At 37.4% G+C, this 26,267-nt stretch overlaps 1 protein-coding gene across 1 annotated transcript; it reads right to left on the bottom strand.

Moving 5' to 3' along the window:
• Positions 1–1,218: 1,218 nt before the first annotated feature.
• On the bottom strand, positions 1,219–26,035 carry LOC121377504 (pyrroline-5-carboxylate reductase 1, mitochondrial-like). Its single transcript, XM_041505517.1, has 6 exons — positions 25,820–26,035; positions 16,389–16,450; positions 14,234–14,413; positions 10,869–11,081; positions 5,812–5,904; positions 1,219–1,622 (listed from the first exon to the last, which is right to left on the bottom strand). The coding sequence occupies exons 1-6, from the start codon at positions 25,938–25,940 to the stop codon at positions 1,440–1,442; spliced, it is 852 nt and encodes a 283-aa protein (XP_041361451.1). The 5' UTR covers positions 25,941–26,035; the 3' UTR covers positions 1,219–1,439.
• Positions 26,036–26,267: the final 232 nt, after the last annotated feature.

Here is a 26,267-nt window from a genome sequence, read left to right as displayed (position 1 = left end):
TCCCGACTTGACGTGCTCCGTGCACTACCGACTGAATTAGACCGGAGGGACGTAGTAAGTAGGCCTATGGTCCCGACTTGACGTGCTCCGTGCACTACCGACTGAATTAGACCGGAGGGACGTAGTAAGTAGGCCTATGGTCCCGACTTGACGTGCTCCGTGCACTACCGACTGAATTAGACCGGAGGGACGTAGTAAGTAGGCCTATGGTCCCGACTTGACGTGCTCCGTGCACTACCGACTGAATTAGACCGGAGGGACGTAGTAAGTAGGCCTATGGTCCCGACTTGACGTGCTCCGTGCACTACCGACTGAATTAGACCGGAGGGACGTAGTAAGTAGGCCTATGGTCCCGACTTGACGTGCTCCGTGCACTACCGACTGAATTAGACCGGAGGGACGTAGTAAGTAGGCCTATGGTCCCGACTTGACGTGCTCCGTGCACTACCGACTATGGTCCGGAGGGACCTATGGTCCCGACGTGACGTGCTCCGTGCACTACCGACTGAATTAGACCGGAGGGACGTAGTAAGTAGGCCTATGGTCCCGACTTGACGTGCTCCGTGCACTACCGACTGAATTAGACCGGAGGGACGTAGTAAGTAGGCCTATGGTCCCGACTTGACGTGCTCCGTGCACTACCGACTGAATTAGACCGGAGGGACGTAGTAAGTAGGCCTATGGTCCCGACTTGACGTGCTCCGTGCACTACCGACTGAATTAGACCGGAGGGACGTAGTAGACCCTTGAAAGTAGGCGAAATGTTAGCTGGCTGAACTTGGGACAGTCTCAATTATTTTTTCTTCTTCTGTTGTACATTCCTTCAATATTTTTAGGTCATTAGAATGTACACTCAAGAATGTTTTTAAACATTATTGTTAGCTAGCTGGCCTCAGATTACAGTTATCTTCCCATTTGGTTGTCCAAAATCCGGAAGTTTCACCGCGCAAGTAGTCTGCTGTTTGACTGTGATTATTTCATGGCAGACAGCTATGAAGTGGCAACTGTTTGACTGAAGTGACAGGGGATAGCATGTAGTTTGTAAACATGTGTAACTTGTTGACATTGAAGACTTGTTTGTGGTAATTCCGGCCCATGCAAAAGTAGTGCTTTTTGTGTAAAATGGGTGTACTCCTGCCTGGTTTAGAGGGTGTGTCTGTTTAAACCAATATGCTGGGAGAAAGAGCTGGACAACAGGGGTTGTCCTTTTCAGGGTATGTGTCCCCCATGCAGGCAAAGGTACATACAAAACTTCACGGGCCTGCTGATATTAATAAAAATGTTATAGCCACTAAGGCTATATAGAAACATATAGCGAAATTAATTGTGGTCTGAGGCCAGCTGAACTTAAGGCAGTCTCTATCATTTTTCTTCTTCTGTTGTACATTCCTCCAATATTTTCAGAGCACTAGAATGTACATTCTGAATGATTTTAAACATTATTGTTTAGCAAGTTCATGTGATCGTAAAGTGGCTGCTTCCACAGCGTCAATCAAAGCACCTCTGAACCCCGCCTTCTCCAGCTTGTGTACAGCGGCTATGGTGGTTCCACCTGGTGAGCAAACTTCATCTTTCAGCTGTCCTGGATGTTTTCCGGTTTCTAAAACCATCTTTCCAGCACCCTGTTGAAGAACAAAATAAAACAAGTGTTTAGCATTATTTCTTCATTTTCCCTCCCCCAAGATCATTTTCATATCCCTGAAGGGTCATATACCCAGGGTCGGATCTAGAAAATATTGGGGGGGGGGGGGGGGGGGGGTTAAGGGAAAAAGGACACATGGACCAACTCATGAAAAGGGCAACCCAATGAAAAACAAAAAACGCAAATAAATATATTTAGGGGAGCTGGGTCCCCTAGTCTCCCCCTAGATCAGACTCTGAAATGACTGTTAATTTTCTTTTTTAGAGTTATTTCATAGTATTCCAATACAGTAAAACCCCACCAAACGACCCCCACCCCCCAGTTCTAAGGCCAACCCGCTATAAAGACCAATATTTTAAAAACCGGAATATTTCGTTATTATTTTATAGAAAAACTACCCCCGTATTAAGACCATCCCACTATTATGGAATACGACCAGTAAAGTCAGACCCAGTGGTTGTTTTTAGTGTATTTCAGTGTTCTCGCTGCTCCATTTAAGTGGGGCGCCCCGCCCCGCTATTCCATTTTGCCGCCCTCCTTTCATGTTCCCTGTCCTCCTTTATTTTTGAGCGCCCCTCTTTATTTTCCAGCACCTATCTCTGCTATTTCCAAATGCACTTTTTTCCACATTAAAAACAACGATCAGTCTGCACTCTGGACATCAAAGGAAACAAGCCGCGTTGTGTACAAAAAAGCAATTGATGAAACATTTACGACAGTTACCGTAACATAATTTAACAGTATTTTTAACAGCCTCTATTTTGTCCAATATCTGCATCCATTTGTATGTTTGATAGAAAACAATAAAAGTTATATTTTATGTAAGCAATGAAAACATTTTATTTTTTATGGATTCAGCAATCTCCAATTGAAAAAAAACACTTTTATTTGGCGCCAAATTTGTCAAGTGATCAGAACGGTCATTCTGTCTTTTGTTTCCACTAACTATCGTTTGATATTTTGTTCTCAGTTGCAGATATAATTAGCTGAAACTGATGATTTTTACTTTCTGTTATTCTGTTTATTCAGCAGTTCTTTATAAAATATTGTAAACTTTTCATTTTGAGGGGATATGAAGGCTTATAAAAACAACGGAAGTGGTAGTGTTTATCATTAAAATCATTTATCTTGAGTGCCAAATAATATATACACAGTCTTTACAAAAACAAAACTACTTTTTATCAGCTGGCGATAATATGTTATCACAGCGATCGATTCATTCGATGAAGATGGAAATAACAAAAATGTATCTGACATTAGGAGATCACTTTACAAACATCGTTATTGTTTTTCGTATATCTTGAAATCTTTATTAAAAATAATATTATTAAAACTGATCGGTCCAGCAAAACCGGAACTGCCCGTGAATGTCAGACCGATATCATCTTCGGTTCAATTAAAAGACGAGTCTTTTTATAAACCCCTTTGCACTTTTTTGTAGGCAAAATAAGGAGTATGTCTTTTCTCAAAGTCTACCAACACACAACAATATGGTAACCAAACTACTACCCATTTTTTTTTTTTTTGCTTTTCGTTTATTGGTGTGTTTTTTGTTTGTTTGTTTTGTTTGTGGTTTTTTTTGAAGGGTGTGGTGCCGAGCGGCCACCGTCCTTTAATTTTCACCCAGCGAGAACATTGTATTTGGACCCCACAAATGTGACCATGGCATTTACTTCTCACGTCACACAAGTGACAAAAAATAAATAACGCAGTAAAATTTTGCCTAGTTGTACACACTATGGTTGCTTGGCGGTACATGTGTTGTTCAAACTAGCAATTAAATAATCTTATATTTATTTAGTTCGCAAGACAAAGGTATTACTTTAGAACTAGGAATTCCTAGTTAATTTCTGGAAGATACGGCGTACAGTCATTTTGTGGTATAACTTGCACACAATAATGTTGAAAAGTAACAGTTACACAGAGTAACATGTTTTTTTTTATGAAAGCAAATGCCATACAAATACCATCCTGATGCTTTATTTTTCACAGAAACTGACAACAAATGCAACGATTAACTGCAATCAGTCAAGTGAGACAGAATTCACGTGTTTGTATTACCTTTGGGACAGTGGAAAGGAAAATGTTTTATTTAACAACGCACTCAACACATTATATTTACGGTTATATGGCGTCGGACATATGGAGAAGGACCACACAGATATTGAGGGAGGAAACCTGCTGTCGCCACTTCATGGGCTACTCTTTTCGATTGGCAGCAAGGGATCTTTTATATACGCACCATCCCATAGACAGGATAGCACATATCACGACCTTTAATGTATCAGTCCTTGGGACAGTGGACGTCCTAAAACATCACAAGGGTGTTATTTGTCTCGACAGTTGTTAATCTCTATTGTGTAATAATTAAGAAAAAGACCGGGTCCAAGCTCACAAATAACTGAAGCAGGTTTGACACTTGATTATTCTTGCGTTTCAATGTAAATGTTAATACACCGTTATTGGTTTTATCAGTTTACACATTACTGATGGCAAACGAAAGAGGGGTGGGGTGGTGTGTGTGTGTATGTGTGTGTGTGTGTGTGTGTGTGTGTGTGTGTGCATAACATTCACAATCAATATTTACGAAACAATCATTTTGAATGTTGGTAATTCGGTATTAAGACCACCCCACTATTAAAACCAGTTTTAATAAGTCCCGCCGATGCTTTCACTGTCCTAATTGTTTTCATTGAGATTGTTACCATTAAAGACACAGACTCCTAGTTTCAACTCATAAAAATGGACGCTAAGTTTAGTTAATCTACAAACCTGTAACATTTGGATAAAGTTACAACAGAGTGAAACAAGAATCTGTGATGTTGAAATGATGAAATATCCTTAAAAATACACCAAAACTCGAAACCATAAATGTTACTTCTCAGATGCACATGCATTTTTAAAAATATAAAAAATGCATTTTTTTAATATTAAAAATTCCAGGATGACCAGAAACACTTTAGAAGTACGGAAATGGATAATCTAAACAATAAAATCGAATTAAAGTATGATTTCAGTTATAAAAAAAATGGCTCCAATAGTAAAAAAATATGCTTTAGTGTTTAAAAACTAGGGTCTGTCTCTTTAACGTCCGAGCAGCAAGTCTTGTAGTGAGACCTTGGGAAAAGAAATGGAAAAGTTTTATTTAATGACACACACAACACATTTTATTTACGGTTATATGGCGTCAGACATCTGGTCATGGACCACACAGATATTGAGAGAGGAAACCCGCTGTCGCCACTACATGGGCTACTCTTTTCGATTAGCAGCAAGGGATCTTTTATATGCACCATCCCACAGACAGGGTAGTACATACCACGGCCTTTGATATACCAGTCATAGTGCACTGGCTGGAACGAGAAATAGCCCAATGGGCCCACCGACGGGGATCGATCCCAGACCGACCGCTCATCGAGTGAGCGTTTCACCATGGCTGGAACGAGAAATAGCCCAATGGGCCCACCGACGGGGATCAATCCCAGACTGACCGCGCATCGAGTGAGCGCTTTACCACTGGGCTACGTCCCGCCCCACTTGGGTAAAGATTCATGATCACGTACAGCCAAGTACAATACAGAGTATTTCATTCAATTCTCAATACTCATTTTTAAATGGATGAGTGCATTATAGTTTACTGTAAATAAAGTTTATAAGGAAGGAAATGTTTTATTTAACGACGCACTCAACACATTTTATTTACAGTTATAAGGTGTCGGACATAATGGTTACGGATCACAAAGATATTGAGAGAGGAAACCCGCTGTCACCACTTCATGCTTCGATTAGCAGCAAGGGATCTTTTTTATGCACCATCCCACAGACACGATAGTATATACCATGGTCTTTGATATACCAGTCGTGGTGCACTGGCTGGAACGAGAAATAGCCTAATGGGCCCACCGACGGGGATCGATCCTAGACTGACCACACATCAAGCAAGCGCATTACCACAGGGCTACGTTCTACCCTCAACTCTATAAATGTATACCAATACTAATTGGTTTATCAATGTTTTTACAATTAATGTTTCAGCAGCAAGTCTAGTGGCGAGATCTTGGGACAAGATTCATGATCAGTACAGAGTATATCATTCAAATCCCAATACTCATTTTTAATGGATGAGTGCATTATAGTTTACTGTAAAAAAATAATATAGATGTTTTTACCATTAATGCCTGAGCGGCGAATCTTATAGCGAGATCTCGTGACAAGCCCATCTTCACCCCTCCGTCCGCCATTGCTTCTATCGCCATGAAGGCCTGAAAAACAAACACACACAAGTAAACCATGTGTCAGGAAGCTAGGAAGGAAATGGTTTATTTAACGACGCACTCAACACATTTTATTTACGGTTATATGGCGTCGAACATATGGATAAGGACCACACATATATTGAGGAAGGAAACCCGCTGTCGCCACTTCATAGGCTACTCTTTTTGATTAGCAGCATGGGATCTTTTATATGCACCATCCCACAGACAGGATAGTACATACCATGGCCTTTTGTTACACCAGTTGTGGAGTACTGGCGGGAACGAGAAATAGCCCAATGGGCCCACCGACGGGGATCGATCCCAGACCGACCGCACATCAAGTGAACGCGTTACCACTGGGCTACATCCTGCCCTCGCATGTCAGAGACAGACAAAACTTGAAAGTAAAATTGGAGAAAGGAAATGTTAAAAAGTCAGGACTAGCTCAAAGTGATTTGAAAATCAACCTCATTAAAATTAGCTCCACTATTATATGTGGATCTAACAGCAGCCAGTTGGAGCTCATGTCCACCAATCTAATTAAAATTAGCTCCACTATTGTATGTGGATCTAACAGCAGCCAGTTGTAGCTCATGTCCACCCAATCTAATTAAAATTAGCTCCACTATTGTATGTGGATCTAACAGCAGCCAGTTGTAGCTCATGTCCACCAATCTAATTAAAATTAGCTCCACTATTGTATGTGGATCTAACAGCAGCCAGTTGGAGCTCATGTCCACCCAATCTAATTAAAATTAGCTCCACTATTGTATGTGGATCTAACAGCAGCCAGTTGTAGCTCATGTCCACCCAATCTAATTAAAATTAGCTCCACTATTGTATGTGGATCTAACAGCAGCCAGTTGGAGCTCATGTCCACCCAATCTAATTAAAATTAGCTCCACTATTGTATGTGGATCTAACAGCAGCCAGTTGTAGCTCATGTCCACCCAATCTAATTAAAATTAGCTCCACTATTGTATGTGGATCTAACAGCAGCCAGTTGTAGCTCATGTGCACCCAATCTAATTAAAATTAGCTCCACTATTGTATGTGGATCTAACAGCAGCCAGTTGGAGCTCATGTCCACCCAATCTAATTAAAATTAGCTCCACTATTGTATGTGGATCTAACAGCAGCCAGTTGTAGCTCATGTCCACCCAATCTAATTAAAATTAGCTCCACTATTGTATGTGGATCTAACAGCAGCCAGTTGGAGCTCATGTCCACCCAATCTAATTAAAATTAGCTCCACTATTGTATGTGGATCTAACAGCAGCCAGTTGTAGCTCATGTGCACCCAATCTAATTAAAATTAGCTCCACTATTGTATGTGGATCTAACAGCAGCCAGTTGGAGCTCATGTCCACCCAATCTAATTAAAATTAGCTCCACTATTGTATGTGGATCTAACAGCAGCCAGTTGTAGCTCATGTCCACCCAATCTAATTAAAATTAGCTCCACTATTGTATGTGGATCTAACAGCAGCCAGTTGTAGCTCATGTCCACCAATCAAAACCTTACTTGCAGAATCATGCCAGTGATTTGAAAATAATATGAAAACATTCCGAATTATCCTGCAGGTATACATGTTTTGTGTGAATTACGAAAGAAAGAAAGAAATGTTTTATTTAACGACGCACTCAACACATTTTTATTTACGGTTATATGGTGTCAGACATATGGTTAAGGAACACACAGATTTTGAGAGGAAACCCGCTGTCGCCACATAGGCTACTCTTTTACGACAGGCAGCAAGGGATCTTTTATTTGCGCTTCCCACAGGCAGGATAGCACAAACCATGGCCTTTGTTGAACCAGTTATGGATCACTGGTCGGTGCAAGTGGTTTACACCTACCCATTGAGCCTTGCGGAACACTCACTCAGGGTTTGGAGTCGGTATCTGGATTAAAAATCCCATGCCTCGACTGGGATCCTAACCCAGTACCAACCAGCCTGTAGACCGATGGCCTGCCACAACGCCACCAAGGTCGGTGTGAATTATGAATGCCGTAAAACATGTTTTATTTTATAAAATAAATAATTTGTAATGTAAAACTGAAGACTGATTTAGGTATTTTTTTTATAAATAAATAAATAAATAATTTTTAATGTAAAATTGAAGACTGATAACCCATCCTGTACATATTGGTATGGTTCGCTGTACTGCAGCCACTAAAATAGACTCACCTGATATTTTTAGAATCTGTATGCTCCCAAATAATGTTATAAAAGGCGAAGTGTGATTGGTCAATATTTAAATTATTATTTACAGATGAAATGTTACCTGGACATTGGAGACTACGCAGTGTTGTTAGCAATCTGATTAAAATTAGTTCTACTGGTCTAAATAAGGCATTCATAATTCACATGAAACATCGTATACCCTCAGGATAATTTGGAATATTTTCAAATTATTTCAAATCACTGGCATGATTCTGCAAGTAAGGTTTTGATTGGTGGACATGAGCTCCAACTGGCTGCTGTTAGATCCACATGTAATAGTGGAGCTAATTAGATTGTCAGAAAATTTCACCAAATTATCAAAAATAATGCAAAACATATAACTATATTTTCCAACAAAATATCAATTATTACACCATTTGTTTTCGTCAAATTAAAATAAAATTTGCCCTGAAAGTTAAAAGTTTGTTTCATTTGAACGAGTTTGTTTTTAAAAGTTTGTTTTTGTTTAACGACACCACTAGAGCACTGATTTATTAATCATCGTCTATTGGATGTCAAACATTTTTTAATTTTTAGATATTGTCTTAGAGAGGAAACCCACTACATTTTTCCATTAGTAGCCAGGGATCTTTTATATGCACCATCCCACAGACAGGATAGCATATACCACTGCCTTTGATATACCACTGGCTGGAATGAGAAATTTACTGTTTAACAGACCTTCATTTTTGAAAAACACAGGAGTGCTAAAAATCGCACTCCTCAAAATGCTTACAAGGGGAGTAGAAATGACACTCCTCAAAATGCAGAGGAGGGAAAAAATCGCACCTCTCAAAATAATCAGAATTGGAGGCAAGAGACCAAGAGGAATTGCACCCATGAGCATGATTAAGTTTGAGGAGTAATGATTTTTAAATTAAATATCTTAAGAGTTAATGTTTTGTGTTTTCAAAATAAATATCCTAATTTAACTAATATGATAGTTGTTCTCAAAGATGAAGGAATGGGCCATTGCAGTCTTTCACAAGAAAAAGAAACACCATGAACACAACATTTATTGATTTCTTATATATTATATGCATATTATGTTGCATTAAAATTCTGAATCATGATAATCTGTTGACTATTTATGAATAAAGAATTGAAACTGATTTGTTTGTGTTTATTCTGTTTTATTTAAAACAAGTACAATAATTTTATTCTTCATCGCAGAATGATATGATTTCTCCATGGACACAAACCTGTGAACTGAATGTGAATTGGCATTGTAACAACTATGGTATTGTTATTAAGAATTCTAACTGTAAAATATTTAATAAAACACTCACAAAAAATAATGTCAGTAGGCCTATTTGTAAATCATTTAAACCAAAACGAAATTAAAATTGTAACAACCACATGGAACAGGGTTATCACATTTATCATATTATAATATACGTCATGTACCTTCAAAGTCTCTACTTAAAAATGATAATAATAATAATGTCACATCTATTGTTTTCTACCCTAATACATCTTACTACAATTTTTATAAATATATATTTTTACAAACAGGATTAACTTTAATTATCTGTGTACTGTAGTTAACACGTCATTTATTATACTACTAACTCGAATCATAGCAACCCATAAAAAACAAAAACAAAAACAAACAAAAAAAAACCCAACATAACCACCCTAATGTAAATTTAATTTTAAAATATACATGCTTTACACTCGGTAAATTCAAATTACTGAGTTGAAATTAAATTGGTGTATGTTTGTTTCAGGGTCCCGTCAACCGATCACATGTACTAGAAATCTGACTCTACCAAGGGCAATGTCCTTTGCTTTAAATCATGTGGCAGTATCGTGAAACAGAAAGTAGAAATGTCTACGAGTACATCGCTATGTTATTAACGAAAACAAAACCTGCTTTACTAAATTATGTTTTCGTTTGTGTACGCGTTACTGTGATATCAACATGTATAAACATTATACATTAAACATTATATATATTGGACAACACACCTATTATTTTTCCTGTACATGATCAAAACAACGACAGTATAAATACATTTCGCGACCATTACCTGCATTGTACGAAATTAAACACAACAAAACCGACGAGATCTTAATAATAAGTGAACTCCTAGCTGATTGGCTCAGTGTAAAGATAACCAACCAATCGTGTTTCAATATGTAAAAAGTATTCTAGGAAGTTCATTGTGAACAGAATGGAAAGAGTTGTGACGTTGTGGATTGGATTCAATAAACAATTAAAATGGCAGAGTTAAAAAACAAACAACACAAGCTTGATTTGTTCAATTGAGGGGCGCGTTATTTCGCGCCCGTTAGATTGAGTTGACGGGGGTTCACGGGCGTGATAGCACTCGCGCCCGTCAAAAACAAAGGTCTGGTTTAAATAATATTAATTTATTTAATACATTTGGATGTAATTTTTGTATAGGCATGTTCAGGTACAGATCTAAAGAGGGGAGGGGGTCGAGCGGTTCTGGATCCCCTTCTCTTGATGACCCCCCCCCCCTTATTTTAAAGCGCAAAACCAGCTAATATACAACTTCCATTTAAGTAGTTGTATGTAGACCCCACACCCCCTGCCACAAACATTTCTGGGTCAGTGCCTGACATTTTGCTATGTATAATCTTTCCATTTAGAAACAAAAATGAATAAATAATTTTTTTTGCCATTATGCAATTTTGATACTGCCCCTTTAAATGTGACAAAAATGCTGGGTTAGTAAAGATCTAGAGTCCTGCTACAGTCCGACATGTACTTACATAGGCGACGCCACATCCACTCACTGCTCCCACAGCATCGAGATACTTTTCAGGACCTTCCTCGCATATCCCAACACTTTTCATCAGATTTACGACCAGCCTACTGTCCGTATCCAAGGTAGCTGTTCCCTTGGCAACAACCGTAACACCTGCCTGTACCGACGCTGCAGTGTTGACCGCCACCCGCAGCACGCGTGACCCAGAGGGAAGATACTGAAATAAGGAAGAAAGGAATGTTTTGTTTAACGACACCACTAGAACTCATTTATTTATCAATCATCTGCTATTTGTTGTCAAACATTTGGTAATTCTTATAATCTTGGTCAAATTTAAATTTTAATCACTAGACATTATTTTGTTACGTCACTGTGGATTTTCAGAGTTAAAACCGATTCTTTTGACCACTGCAGACAACTTTGGCTATAAATGGCGCGATATCAAATAGTCACGTCATTTCCCATTTCATCGCAGTGTATGTACGCGTAATAATCAATGTCCATTAACAATATACGTATCCAAGTGAGAGTTGTCGCCCTTGGTAATGAAACCATTGATGCCGTAAATGAGAGATGAGGTGAGCAAAGCGTCGTTCGAGCGTCACCGTTGAGACGATTCCGACAGGTGAAATGGGATCGATGGTTTTACCTGATGGCAGCTATTTTTAGAGTGTGATCTAGTGCTTGAAATAATTATTGCTGTCACGCCATTATTTGTGCAATGATCTACACATCATCAATCAGGCGAATAACTCAGTGTGTTCATACCCCAGGGTCATGAAGTTTTTTTCAGCACTAAACCTATCATTAGTGATGTCATGCCAGTGTCGTTCTGCTAGTTACCGAGTCTACCGCTGCCAAATATAGTGACATTCAACCCACATTACTGACAATGTTTACAATTGCCGAAAATGAAAATAATGATACTGGATGATAAAAAGGATACCCTCCTCGTCTTGTGATATCATAATTTATCACCACTCATACTTTGTAACACAAGATCTGGAACACTGGCTGGAATGAGAAATACCAAAAAGGAAGAAAGGAAATGTTTTATTGAACTATGCACTCCACACATTTTGTTTACAGGTATATGGCGTCGGACATATGGTTATCATATGGACCACACAGATATTGAGGGAGGAAACCCGCTGTCGCCACTCCATAAGTTATTCTTTTCAATTAGCAGCAAGGAATCTTTTATATGCACCATCCCACAGACAGGATAGTACATCCCACAGCCTTTGTTACACCAGTTGTGGAGCATTGGTTGGAACGAGAAATAGCCCAATGGGCCCAGTGACAGGAATCGATCCTAGATCGAGAAATACCACTGACAGGGATCGATCCTAAACCGACCACAGATACTAAAATACATGTATTTCATCATAATAAAGATACATTTAGTTTGTATGAACATGACATTAAAGCATTACAAACACAATCTATATTATTGACTCAATTGCCTTTGACATACAGTAGAATCTAGTTGGTTCGACCTCGGAAGGGTCGATCACACCGCAACGCTTCAACCAAAAACGAAGTCCCGAGTTTTTTGTGTTCGGTAAACCCTTATATTAACTGATGATGGGTCGAACACGTCCAGGGTCGACTATAAGCCTTCGCTCGAACTAAATTATCGGTCCCGTCTGTGTTATTAGCTATATTTCCCTCGAAATGGTGATCCATAAAATATCAAATGGAAAACCACTGAAAAGGACCAACAAGTGCTGAGCTTGCGCAGTTGGTTATTACAAACTTCGGATTAATTATTTAGAGCTATAGATGAATCGGAGAATCGCAACAATAGCCATGCAATCCTTTCTTTACAATACCTGTCATGTTGTTTGTTAATTGGCTGTCGATAATGATCTTTCAAGTACAGCTAGTTTTACGGTACCTGTTCGATGCACCGTGATACCAATCAAACAATTAGTGCACAAAATGGCCTCGGCATGAAGCGTTACTCTGAACATGTCTACAAGACCAGTTTTAAATGAAACAATGGGCGAGTTACTCAGCTATCATCACTTCAGCAGCCACACATTTAATTAATACCGACAAGGGCTTCTGCATCACACAATCAGAGTAATTTGTAATAAATTCTTTCACCTCTGATATTTTGTTATATAACACCTTGATGAAACTTTTAAGTTTGCAGTTACCAAAATAATATGTATCTAATTCAACTTTCTAACTGATGTTACGGAAATGTCCGATGTTGACTGAATGGTTCGGTTGAACTACCTGATGGGTCGAACACTTTCTCGAGCACTGACGGGGTTCGAGCCAACGGGATTCAACTGAACTTAAATTTGTGAGCCCACTTTACAAAACTCTGGTACTCCCCTTGGGAGGTCCATAGGAACCACCTGAAACCCAACCCCCCACCCCCAGCCTTAAAGGGACATTCCTGAGTTTGCTGCAATTTTTAAGATGTTATCGACTAACAGAGACTTCTTAACGATTGTAATCACCTATTAAATATATTTTTCTGCATAAAATATTAGTGGCTGTACATTAAATGTGTTTCTGATCGTTCTAATATTAGGTTAAATTCAATTTTCTTTCTTAAATATGATTTTTTCGTACGTACGAAATTATTTGAAGACAAAATCCAGTTTGGGCTTCTTATGAATATTCAGACGACCAGAAACACATTGAATATACAGACACTGATATTCCAAACAAGAAAATATATTTAATATGTAAGTTTAATCGTAGAAATATTTTATTAATCAGAAACATCTTACAATGCAGCAAACTCAGGAATGCCCCTTTAACCTCAGTGTTACATGTATTTGTCTTGGACATTACCATGAAGTTTTTGCAATTAACTATATATAATATTTTATGAGACGCGTTTTCAGAGTAATTTAGTGTTGTATATTGCAGATGATTAATGACAGCTGTACGGTGGCACCATCTATCTACAACGTCAAACTACTGGGCCACAATCGGAAAAACCAGTCTATTCAAGAGGAAACCTAAGTTTTAAAAATATACTGATGGAAAGAAATAAAGGATCACATGGATAGCAACAAGAAATAATGACTGTATCAAAAATCAATTCATATTGTCAGAATTTGACTGGGAACATATAGGCAGCACATTTAACACTACAGACATTCAATCCCACGTTACAACTTAGTATGAAATACAGACATTACTACGCTAGTAGTGAATTAAATGTGGTCTACAATTAGATGTGATTTGAACAAAAACATGGGATAATCGACACCAGTCATGGCAGTTTGTTACAGTCGAGTCCTGCATAGATGCCAAAATTGATCCCAATTTGCCTCTGTCAACTTCCAACTCTGAACCGTTTCAAGTGATGGAGGTCAATCAATATATTTTACTTCTCACGTTTTCTATAGTTTTCAGTGGAATCCCTGCCGCTATGGAAATCAACATGTTTTTCTGGGTGATGATGGACGACAACTCTTTCAAGATGATTGGGACGATGTTTGGCTTGACCGCGATCACGACAACCGAGCTACGACGGACAACCTCCTTGTTGTCAGGGATGACACTCACACCCAGATCCTGAAGGAAAAAAAGGACAGAAATGTTTGTTTAATGACACTTCAGCACATTTTAAACTGTGACTTATCACGTGTCTCACATTTCAACTAATTTCAACATTTTGTCGAAAGAAAGAGAAAAAGGGAATATTTGTGTAAGGACATCTCAGCACATTTTAAACAACAACTATTTTATGTCTAATATGGTTATTTCAGCACATTTTAAACTACAACTATTTTATGTCTAATATGGTTATTTCAGCACAACTATTTCATGTCTAATATGGTTATTTCAGCGTATTTTAAACTACAACTATTTTATGTCTAATATGGTTATCTCAGCACATTTTAAACTACAACTATTTTATGTCTAATATGGTTATCTCAGCACATTTTAAACTACAACTATTTTATGTCTAATATGGTTATTTCAGCACATTTTAAACTACAACTATTTTATGTCTAATATGGTTATTTCAGCACATTTTAAACTACAACTATTTTATGTCTAATATGGTTATTTCAGTGTATTTTAAACTACAACTATTTTATGTCTAATATGGTTATCTCAGCACATTTTAAACTACAACTATTTTATGTCTAATATGGTTATTTCAGCACATTTTAAACTACAACTATTTTATGTCTAATATGGTTATTTCAGCACATTTTAAATAACAACTATTTTATGTCTAATGTGGTTATTTCAGCGTATTTTAAACTACAACTATTTTATGTCTAATATGGTTATTTCAGCACATTTTAAACTACAACTATTTTATGTCTAATATGGTTATTTCAGCACATTTTAAACTACAACTATTTTATGTCTAATATGGTTATTTCAGCGTATTTTAAACTTCAACTATTTTATGTCTAATATGGTTATTTCAGCGTATTTTAAACTACAACTATTTTATGTCTAATATGGTTATTTCAGCGTATTTTAAACTACAACTATTTGCTGCGTAACATATGGCAGGCCAGGATTTTGAGATGGGGGTGTTGTTTAGGCTTATGGTGAGGCACGAAGTCCCTCACATGAGGGAGCTTCGCCCAAGTTGCAATTTTGCGTTAACGAATATTGAAAAAAAGAGAGTCAGCAACTGACCCCCCCCCCCCCCCCCCCCGACCCCCATTGGCTACGGGCCTGTATGGTTATTTCAACATTTAATCAAGAAAGGAATATTTGTTTAAACAAAACCTCAGCACATTTTAAACTATAGCTATTTAGTGTTTAACATGGTTAATATTTTGACATTTCATCCAAAGAGAGGAAAGGAATGTTTAATTACACCTCAGCACATTTTAAACTGTGGCTGTTTGGTGTCTAACATATGGTTATAGTGACATTTCATCCAGAGAGAAGGAAATGAAAGGAAAATAAATTTGTTTACACAAAACCTCAACACATTTTAAACTATGACTAACATATGGTTGTTTTGATACTTGATCGAGAGAGAGAGAGAGAGAGAGAGAGAGAGAGAGAGAGAGAGAGAGAGAGAGAGAGAGAGAGAGGGGGGGGGGGAGAGAGAGAAACAGTGAGAGAGAGAGAAACAGTGAGAGAGACAGACAGAGAGAGAGAGAGAGAGAGGGAGAGAGACAGAGACAGATGGGAACTCCACTGTCATCACATGTTACTCCTAAAAAGCAGCAAGGAATATTTTCCCATTGATGGGACAGTACATACCACAACCTTTGATGTACCAGTCATGGTACACTGGCTCGAACAAGAAATAGCCCAATGGGCCCGCTGACGGGAATTGATCCCAAACCGACCACATGTCAGGCGAGCGCTTTACCTCTGGGCTACGTCCCGCCCCAGCAGTACGAAAAGAATCACAGCACAGAAACCGAGGATCTCCTCCAGGAAAACAAACAAGGACTCCACTGAAGTGTTCCCTTGTTCCCTGCCACCCCTTCCCACCATTAACTAGGCCCCGATGTGTCAACATGTAATACAAAAAAAAATCAAGACAAGATTTACCTGCCCTTACCTTGACAGACGACTCATTCGGGTGAGGACAACTTGCAATTATGTTGGAAGCTTTAACTGCACCTGAAATAAACAAAAACTGTTGTCATGACAACTACAATATACTGTTTTAAATAGTCTGTGTTTCAAGGTGCATTCTTAGAGTTGTAAGTACCACATTTCACCATTTTTGCATGTACGTTGTATTTATGATCAATAACTCCAATACACTCCACATTCCTTGCATAATTAACAAACAAAATGCAAAATTGTCATGTGCTGGTATAAGCAGTGGTTTCCTCAATAATCCTGAACAAAAAAATATAAAGAAGAAGAAAGAATTAATGTTGTAAATAAAGCACTCACCAAATTTTTTTTAATGTTAAATATACTCTGGGACAAAAGAAATGTTAAACCAGTAAATTAGTGAAATATTTTTAGAGTAACTGTGGGAGCAGTTAGACCAGTGATGAGACGATGTTAGCAACCAGGGCCCAGTTCCACAAAGCGATCTTAGCGCTAAGATCAACTTAAATGCATAACAACCTAATGCACTTAGGTAATCTTATGCTAAGATCGTTTCGTGGAACGGGGCCTACAAACGTTGGCGGAACTTACAAACGCTTTGCGGCATAGTGGCAGCGTATGCCCATGGAAAGGATCAACCACCTGATAGCGTCTATGCATTGCCAGTGCCAGGCTGTAATCAACAACAGGGGATCATTCACCTGTTATTGACTAGGTGAACTTGTGGTTTTGACAAAACAGCTGTGGCAACGTCGCTTCGCGCTGACATGACAGCGACTAACTTGTCTTGTCGTCCCCGATTGACTCAACAATGTTTCTTGCCACATCATTTTATTTTATAATAATGAATTGAAATATATTAAATTTATATCATAAAATACACATGTAACATATCTTTTGTCCTTCATTATATATATATATATATAGACATGTATATATATATATATATAGACATGTATATATATATATATATAGACATGTATATATATATATATATATATATATATATATATATATATATATATATATATATATATATATATATATATATATATATAGACATGTATATATATATATATATATAGACATGTATATATGTATATATATATATATATATATACATACATACATACACACACACACACACACACACACACACACACACACACACACACACACACATATATAGAGTTGGATATATGGTTAAGGACCACAAAAATAATGAGAGAGGAAACCTGCTGGCTGGCACAAGAAATCACCCAGTGGGGATCAATCCTAGACCGACCATACATCAAGAGTGCTTTTCCATAGAGCTGGGCGGTATACTGTATATATCATTCGGTATTGGTATCATGTCAATACAGATTTACCGTACCGAGCAAATTTCAAAATACAGAAATTTCAGTGTTGAAAAACGTTTCCCACCATTTAGTAAAGCACCAACAATATATCTGACGAACCCAAAATGGGTTGGGTATAAATCAGACGAGAGCCTTGTGTATTGAATTTAATTTTATTTAAATAAAATTAACGGGTGAGCCTCAACTCAGGCATCCATGTAAAGCTGAGTATACCGAAAATACCTTCCAATATTGGTGTAGATAATCAGTGATATAAGTTACACAGTAATTATATGATCATGTGCTAGTTTCTCTTTTCAAACTGTCCGACTGTCCGTCCATCCTTTACAACATTGAACATATCAACCCGGTTTCTAAATGCAATACAATGGCATGATTTGGCATCCATGTTCAGCGCTGGAATTAAGAAAGAAAGAAAGAAATGTTTTATTTAACGACGCACTCAACACATTTTATTTATGGTTATATGGCGTCAGACCTATGGTTAAGGACCACACAGATTTTGAGAGGAAACCCGCTGTCGCCACTACATGGGCTACTCTTCCGATTAGCAGCAAGGGATCTTTTATTTGCGCTTCCCACAGGCAGGATAGCACAAACCATGGCCTTTGTTGAACCAGTTATGGATCACTGGTTGGTGCAAGTGGTTTACACCTACCCATTGAGACTTGCGGAGCTGGAATTAAGATGCATAATGCTATTTTACATTAGTCTGATCATCATCTGGGGTAAGTGTCGGGTACTCAGGTCCAGGTCGAGTTTGTTCCTCGAGTACCCGAATCCAATATTTTGGACTCATGGAGGCCCTACACAAGTATTAGTATTTAAAATTTAATAAAATATGTCTCCCCTTCTTTTTAAAAACACAACAAAAACTCTGCCTCACAAAGACTTTTATCACAGCTCTATTTTCCCCTTATCGTTACTTTAAACAAAGACAGTCGTACAACTACTAATCAATGCTACATGTCTATCCACAAATTATTATTTATTTCATTCATTCATTCATTCATTCATTCATTCATTCATTCATTTTATTTTATTTTCACTATCATTTATATCAGATGCATACAACTTCACTTGAAATAATATCTGATATTAACTAAGTTTGAAATATCTGGTATTTACGATGGTTAAAATTTGTTTTTTAATTTACATGTATTTTTTAAATTAATTTATTATTCAATTTATTTTCTTTGTTTGTTTGATTCTTTATTTATTTACATTTCACCATCATTTATATTGGTCATATACTTAATATGAAATATCTAGTATTTACAAAGTTTTAAAAATATTTATTTATTTAATAGGCTCTATTTCTCCTTTTTCATTAACAATTTTTATTATTTTGGCTTATATTCAGGCTTGGTCTGCTTACTTTTGTTGATTGTCTGTCGTCCAAGGCATGGTACTTCATATGTTTGCTTCCAACATTCAAACGAAGTACCTTATGACTGCGCATAATAAATCCTCATGAGTTTATAATAAAGAGACCATCCTGAGTTTGTAGCTATATATTATCAAGCTGTCGGCTAGTCTAATCTGTTATAAATAAAACTTACACGTTTCTTAGGCTAAATAATCTTGCTTTGAATATAAATGGCTGTATATATCATACAATTACATTTCTGACCATTCTCAGGTCGGTAGCAACCGAGAAGCCGGAGGGGGGGGGGGGGGGGGGGGGGGGGGGTGGGGTGGGGGGGGGGGGGGGGGGGGGGGGGGGGGGGGGGGGGGGGGGGGGGGGGGACTGTAGCCCCACTTTCATAAACCCGGTTTAAAATATGGCATTTGTCCGCCCCCCAACTAGACTGTGTCCCTCCACTACAGATTGTGCCTCCACCCAACTCCAGATATCATTCCTACAGGCCTGATTCTAATGTTTTATAGTACCATAGCTCAAATTTCATATGTATCAATTAATTCTATTCCAAATACCAAACAACATTTTAAATAACTTGGTGAAAAGAAATCCTGAAAAGAATCCTGAATGTATTTATCCGCATAATGCTTTATAAATATTTAAATCATGTTAAATATGATAAATATCTGCATACATACACAAGCGCACAGGCGCACACATTAATATTATTTCAGCCCATATCCAATATTTATTGCGTATGGATCCGAACCAATGGTTTCTCGGGTGTTAACAACAAAATATTTTTTATTTCGTAATAAGCAATAATTTACAAATGTCTCCAATAAGTCTTTGTTGAATGTTGACAGAATTTTTGGGTTCCCTACTGATAGAATAATTAATCATGAAGATATTCACATTCTTATTGCGTGGCCTACCATTGTCTATGACCCCCATCTTGTACACAGGGCTATTTTTGCGAGATCTCGCGTGAGTTCACGGTTAGCGTCCACGAGTTGCTCCGCGACCTGGACATGTGCAGTGGAATTTGAAAGAGGTGTATTAACACACAATTTGGGATTTTTTTAAACTACCTACTCCATGTAATTTTTTTAATGCTAAGACCATTCCCCACTCTAAAATTAGTACTTCAAAATCAACAAATCAACACACTTTCCCTAGCAGATGATAGAATGTGTGTTTCCCATAATTTATTGAACACATGTGCAGTAAAAGAATATTATACCAAATCGGTAAAAAAAATGTCTTTATTAAGATTAATAAATAGGCATGTAATTTATAAAACAAGAACCCTAAAAAAATATCAAGTTCCCCTTTTTGCAAAAATTTATTTAAAATTTTCATTTCATGAATGCAGAACTTTTATTGAGGTGCCATTTTTAGGAGTTGGTCCGTGTGCCCTTTACAAAGCAGGTGCATATGCAGCAGGAGGGTTTCCGGTTCAACCCTCCGCTACTCAAGGAAATTTCCTTTTTTTCTCCAATATCTTTTCTGTGGAGAATGACTCGACCCGCCCCCCTATAAACTTTAGTTGTCTGAAACTAGACACGCACACAGTTAAAATTGCTGCGCTTTTGCCCTTGGTCCACTCCCTAAAATAGTTTGTGGGTCTAACTAGGTAGGTGTGCAATAAATGTTGACTTGTTACAGTTAAAAGTCTGCTTGTTTTGTTTAACGACACCACTGGAGCAGACTGATTTATTAATCGTCGACTATTGGATATCAAACATTTGGTAATCTTGACACAAGTCTTTGAGAAAGAAAAAAAAACACTATATTTTTCCATTAGTAGCAAGGGATCTTCTATATGTGCCATCCCACAGACAGGATAGCATATACCATGGCCTCTGATAGATGAGTTGTGGAGCACTGGCTGGAATGAGAAATAGTCCAATGTGTCCACCGACGTGGATCGATCCTAGACCGACCACACATCAAGCAAGCGATTTACCACTGGGCTGCATCCCGCCCCTTTTATTACAGATTAAACACATCATTTCAGCAGAAAGTTAAAGTTTGTTTTGTTTAACGACACCACTAGAGCACATTGATTAATTACTCATCGGCTATTGGATGTCAAACATTTGGTAATTATGACTCGTAGTCATCAGAGGAAACCTTTTTCCTAATGCAGCAAGGGATCTTTTATATGCATTTTCCCCACAGACAGGAAAGCACATACCACAGCCTTTGTCCAGTTGTAATGCACTGGTTGGAACGATAAAAAACCCAATCAGTTGAATCGATCCACTGAGGTGATTCGATCCTGCGACGCAAGCACTTCAGGCGAGCACTCAACCGACTGAGCTAAATCCCGCCCCCTATTTCAGCAGAAAGCGGACTATTTTGGACGAAGAGCCTTTAATTCTAAAACCCGGTTAATTTAAACCGTCTTAATATTCTATTCACTGCAGTCACACCGTTAATGGATTAACAGAGACATTTTAATGTACTTTTTGATAATTTTGTTTTGGTAAATACACTGTCAAACTAGGTCTGAAATGGTCACAAGACACAAAAATTAATGGGATGCAAACATAATAGTTTAAAATAACAGTGGACAATATTTCAAAATCTTAGGTAACCGGAAACCAGTTCACGTGAGTTTTACTTAGGTAACCGATTGTTCTGTTATGTGAACCGTTAAGTTAGGCCTATCTAATCCAAAAACACTTGCACTTAGACTATGGTTCTGTGCTACACTGGTGGTTCAAAAAGATGACCAATTTTCACTTTCATTACTGATATATAGCATACCTGTTAACTCTCACGCATTTGGTGTGAGTCTCACGCATTTGTAACAAACATCACGCTCTCACGCAACGTTACTATAATCTCACACTTTTTCTAAAAATAAAACTTGTGGTTTATATTTTAGAGCTGAATGGAATTATATGCTGATTATGCAGTTCTCTGAATTCGTTACCTATTAATAATAATACAGCATATTGAACCTACCCTCGGTTCAATACCAACAATCACTTGCGGGTGCTACCGATGACCGACTTGTATGGTTTATATTAACATTAACCGTATTAATTAGTAAAACTTGCACTCGCTCGATTTTTTTTTATTTAGAGATTTCCATTTTGGACTTAAACAAGCAACAACAAAAAACTTCGCCCTGGACCCAACCAAGAAAGAAAGAAATGTTTTATTTAACGATACACTCAACACAAAATCCCATGCCTTGACTGGGATCCGAACCCAGTACCTACCAGCCTGTAGACCGATGGCCTAGTACGACGCCACCGAGGCCGGTCTGGACCCAACCAAGAGCCTGCAGTCCCTGGACCCTAACTTCTAATTTTCTCATGCCTAAGAATTGCCACAGGTTGACAGCTCTAATATACTAGTAGTTTCCTCTCTAAGACTATATGTAAAAATTACAAAATATTTTACATGCAATAGCCGATGATTAATAAATCAATGTGCTCTAGTGGTGTCATTAAACAAAACAAACTTTTTAATTTTAAATTAATTTTTTTTACTGATATATGCTACTTTTAATTTTTTCATGTAATTGTTCACCACATAACCGATCGGCGGTTCTCGTAATTTTAAGTTGTGTAACTGACACGTGAACAGAACAACGGTTCTCTTGAAATATTGTGCCATGCATACCCATACATGAATCACATGTAAAAACATAAAGAGCAACATCTCCGTTAAACATGGACATTTTTCCATTTACACTAAGGTAGCAAATTAAACTTTGTTTTGTTTAACAACAACACTAGAGCACATTGATTTATTAATCATCTGCTATTGGACTTAAAACATTTAATAATTTGTACACCACTAGAGCACATTGATTTATTAATCATCAGCTATTGGATGGCAAACATTTAGTAATATTAAAGAGGAAACCCACTAAATTTTTCAATTAGCAGCAAGGGATCTTTTATATGTACCATCCCACAGACAAGATAGCACATACCACAGACTTTGGTATACCAACCGTTGTGCTCTGGCCCTGAAATAAACTAAAGAAAACTAAATCCATATTCGCATTACTTTTGTTGATCTGTATACAGATGATGATGAAATATTTCACCAACATCTGCAATGCAAATAAACCACCTGCTACATACCGATTATTCTGAATATAGCTATTGGGACTGCTGTGTGTTCGTACAGTAATTCTAACAGGTGTGCAATAGTACAGTTCAGGAAATATATGTCTTTGCAAAATTTTGATTTTTGATTACGGTACATTTATTTATAATTGAAAATTGATTTGCAACCAGTATTAAATATTTTACAAATGTGTAGCAATAACAAATTATGACGTCATAATTCAAAATGTGCTAATGTTAAATTTGTTACTTAAGCTTGACTACAAAATACTGGTTTAAAAAACATAAATGCATTTATAAATATATTGTTTAATACATGAATAATAATATTAAATATAATAATATAAGATATATAACATTTATAAGAGAGAAGTATTAAATCTTATTGTTCAAAACCATAGTCAAGATTTTCATCCAGTATCACTGGCATAGGAAGCATGTATATATATATATATATGTGTGTGTGTGCTCCCCCAATTACCAAACATTTGACATTCGACAGCAGATGATCAATGAGCTCTAGTGGTGTTGTTAAACAAAACAAACTTTTACATTTTTGTTGAGTAAAATTAAGACCACCACATATGTCTATGTATATGTTGAAGACTACTAGTTAATGTAATTGTATAGCGTCATACCAGTATTCACTTGAAGGGTGCCGTGGCAGATCCAGAGGTTTCATAAATGGGGGGTGGGGAGGGGGGATAGGGGTGGAATCGAGAATTATGCATTGGAGTCGAGATTTTAAAAGTGTCATGGGGTATGCTCAGGGTTGAAAATTAGCAGTCTTATTGGCTAAGGGCGACTAAGAATTTTACAAAGGTAGTCCATCGATTTTAGTGTCTAGCGAGTATGGTACTAGTTAAAAAAGAAAGACACTGAAACTGAATCGAATGTAACAAAAAACACTGTGTCTATGTTGGCGCGAACTACAGGCAGAAGACCTAGAACATATTCTATATTTTGACAGCGCCAACATAATGAATAAAGATAAAATTCATATAAAAACATATCAATTTATTAAGTTTTAAACCCATACCGTCTCAAATAACATTTTATTGGGAGTAAAAGTGCAGTGTAAATTAAAACAATTTAAATTCTTTACAAATTACCATCACACTACATAGGTTAACTCTTCTCTCTTTTTTGACACAAGTTTTAAGGCAATTGATGGAACATCCAAGGTAATCTGAATGACAGAACCATAATATATGATCAGGGTCGTTTATATCTCTGCATAAAGCAGAGTTGAATAGGCATTTGACAAAACAGTGGATGATTCCATAGATTTCTATCTAGGGGAACAGCCATTCCTGAGGAAATCATTTGCTGGGAATTTCACCACTCTTGCATCACCACAAAGATCCACTCCCAGACTAGTTTACTAAAGCACATTTAGTCTGTTTCTACTATATTATCTTTTACCCTGTATTGAAAATGAGATTTAATATGTTTAATTTAATGGTTCTTTCTAAAGAAACATGTTTATTTATACTGGATTTCTTTTTCAATTTTTTTTTTTAAGTTGGTATGGGTTTAAAACTTAATAACATGTTTTTACATGAATTTTTACTTTATTCATTATGAAGTTAAACGTCAATTCATTGTTTTTCTTTAACGCAAAAGGTTATTATTCATCAACAAAAAACACTCTGTGCAGTTAAATTCCAATATGACAATTGGAGGGATAGTTGAATTTAAGAAGGGCCAGTAAGATTTTTCTTCAACTGGTCCTGCTGGCAACTTCGGTTTTCATGTTAATTTTTAACCCTGGGTATATCATACACAAATGCCTGTGCCAAAACATCCTCAATTGTCAGTACCATAAATTAAACAAGAACAGACATTTAATCTATCAACCCTGTATGCTTCAAATTTACTTGGAAGAAAAAAAGTTGCCAAAGGTGGGGGGGGGGGGGGGGGGGGGGGGGGCGGGCACAAAGCACCCCACCCTGGACCAACCACTGATGCAGTGTATTTAATATTATAATTATTATTGGGAGGAACCTGTGGAACTTTTATCACAATTTGTTTCTCATTATCAAGTTTATAAATTTAAGATGTCACGATTAATTTCAACAACTGAACAGGCTATATCAATGAGGTTCCCTAGCTGAAATGGTCGTTAAAAAGAATATCACTTTAAGTTTCCTTGATTAAAGGGGCTATTTCAGTTGACAAAGAGTACTCAGTGGACCCATTTTCTTATGGGCTTTTCACCATCCCAACTAGTGCTCCACGACTGGTATATCAATGGCCATGGTAAGTGCTGTCTTGTTAGTGAGAAAGTGGATATAAAAGATCCCTTGCTGTTTACGGAAAAATATACTTTGGTTTCCTCTAAGAATGTATGTTAACATTATCAAATGTTCTAGTACTGTCATTAAACAAAACAAACTAACTTTTCCTAAATAAAATTTAACAATTATCCTAATTAGTAATTAAACAATTAACGTTACACTGATTTTTATAAGATTATCATTAAACTTACATAGTTGATAAATAAAACTGCAAAAAAAATAAAACATTTTTTTATAAACATTAAAAAATATATTAAAAAATGTCGATAATGCACCTTTAATTTCTAAAGGCATTAAAAACTTACCTGACAAAATGAAACCTTTTGCCATGGCGTGTGCCATTTTGCCCGCCCCGATGAACCCGACCATGGTGTCACTGGGGACATCGACCTGTGGCTGATCTGGCGACTTCTCTGCTGAAGACATCGCCCTTGACGTACGTATTTATTCTCATAAAGTCGTCAACAAAACCGAAGTCCACCTTTCCCCGTTACAGACATTCGTCGAACATGCTTTGTGTATTGAAAAACCACGCACACGTCTTAATTTATGCATGCGATAAATAACGGCATTTCTGATTGGCTAGGACAATACACCATATGAAGCCACGCCTACGCATCGAAATTTGAGTCTTCTTTGTTCTTTTCCTGGTTTGGGGGATTTCCCGTTCTAATTTGGAACTGAGATCCAGGCACGTGTGCAGAGGGGAGAGTTTCGGGAGCTGAAAGTCCTCCCTGCACAAGATCGATTGAT

Source organism: Gigantopelta aegis, chromosome 7, assembly GCF_016097555.1.
Source record: "Gigantopelta aegis isolate Gae_Host chromosome 7, Gae_host_genome, whole genome shotgun sequence".
Lineage (NCBI taxonomy): Eukaryota > Metazoa > Mollusca > Gastropoda > Neomphalida > Peltospiridae > Gigantopelta > Gigantopelta aegis.
The sequence above is the reverse complement of the archived record's forward strand: the minus strand, read 5'-3'. Positions and strand labels throughout refer to the sequence as shown.

What these genes read in the sequence shown, in the direction of transcription:
- LOC121377504 (XM_041505517.1), bottom strand. Translation starts at nt 25,940, where the DNA reads ATGTCTTCAGCAGAGAAGTCGCCAGATCAGCCACAGGTCGATGTCCCC. An exon ending in AAAAGGTTTCATTTTGTCAG is followed by an intron (nt 16,451 to 25,819) that starts GTAAGTTTTTAA and finishes TGTTTATTTCAG; the next exon opens with GTGCAGTTAAAGCTTCCAAC. An exon ending in TCGCCGCTCAGGCATTAATG is followed by an intron (nt 1,623 to 5,811) that starts GTAAAAACATCT and finishes GTTCTTCAACAG; the next exon opens with GGTGCTGGAAAGATGGTTTT.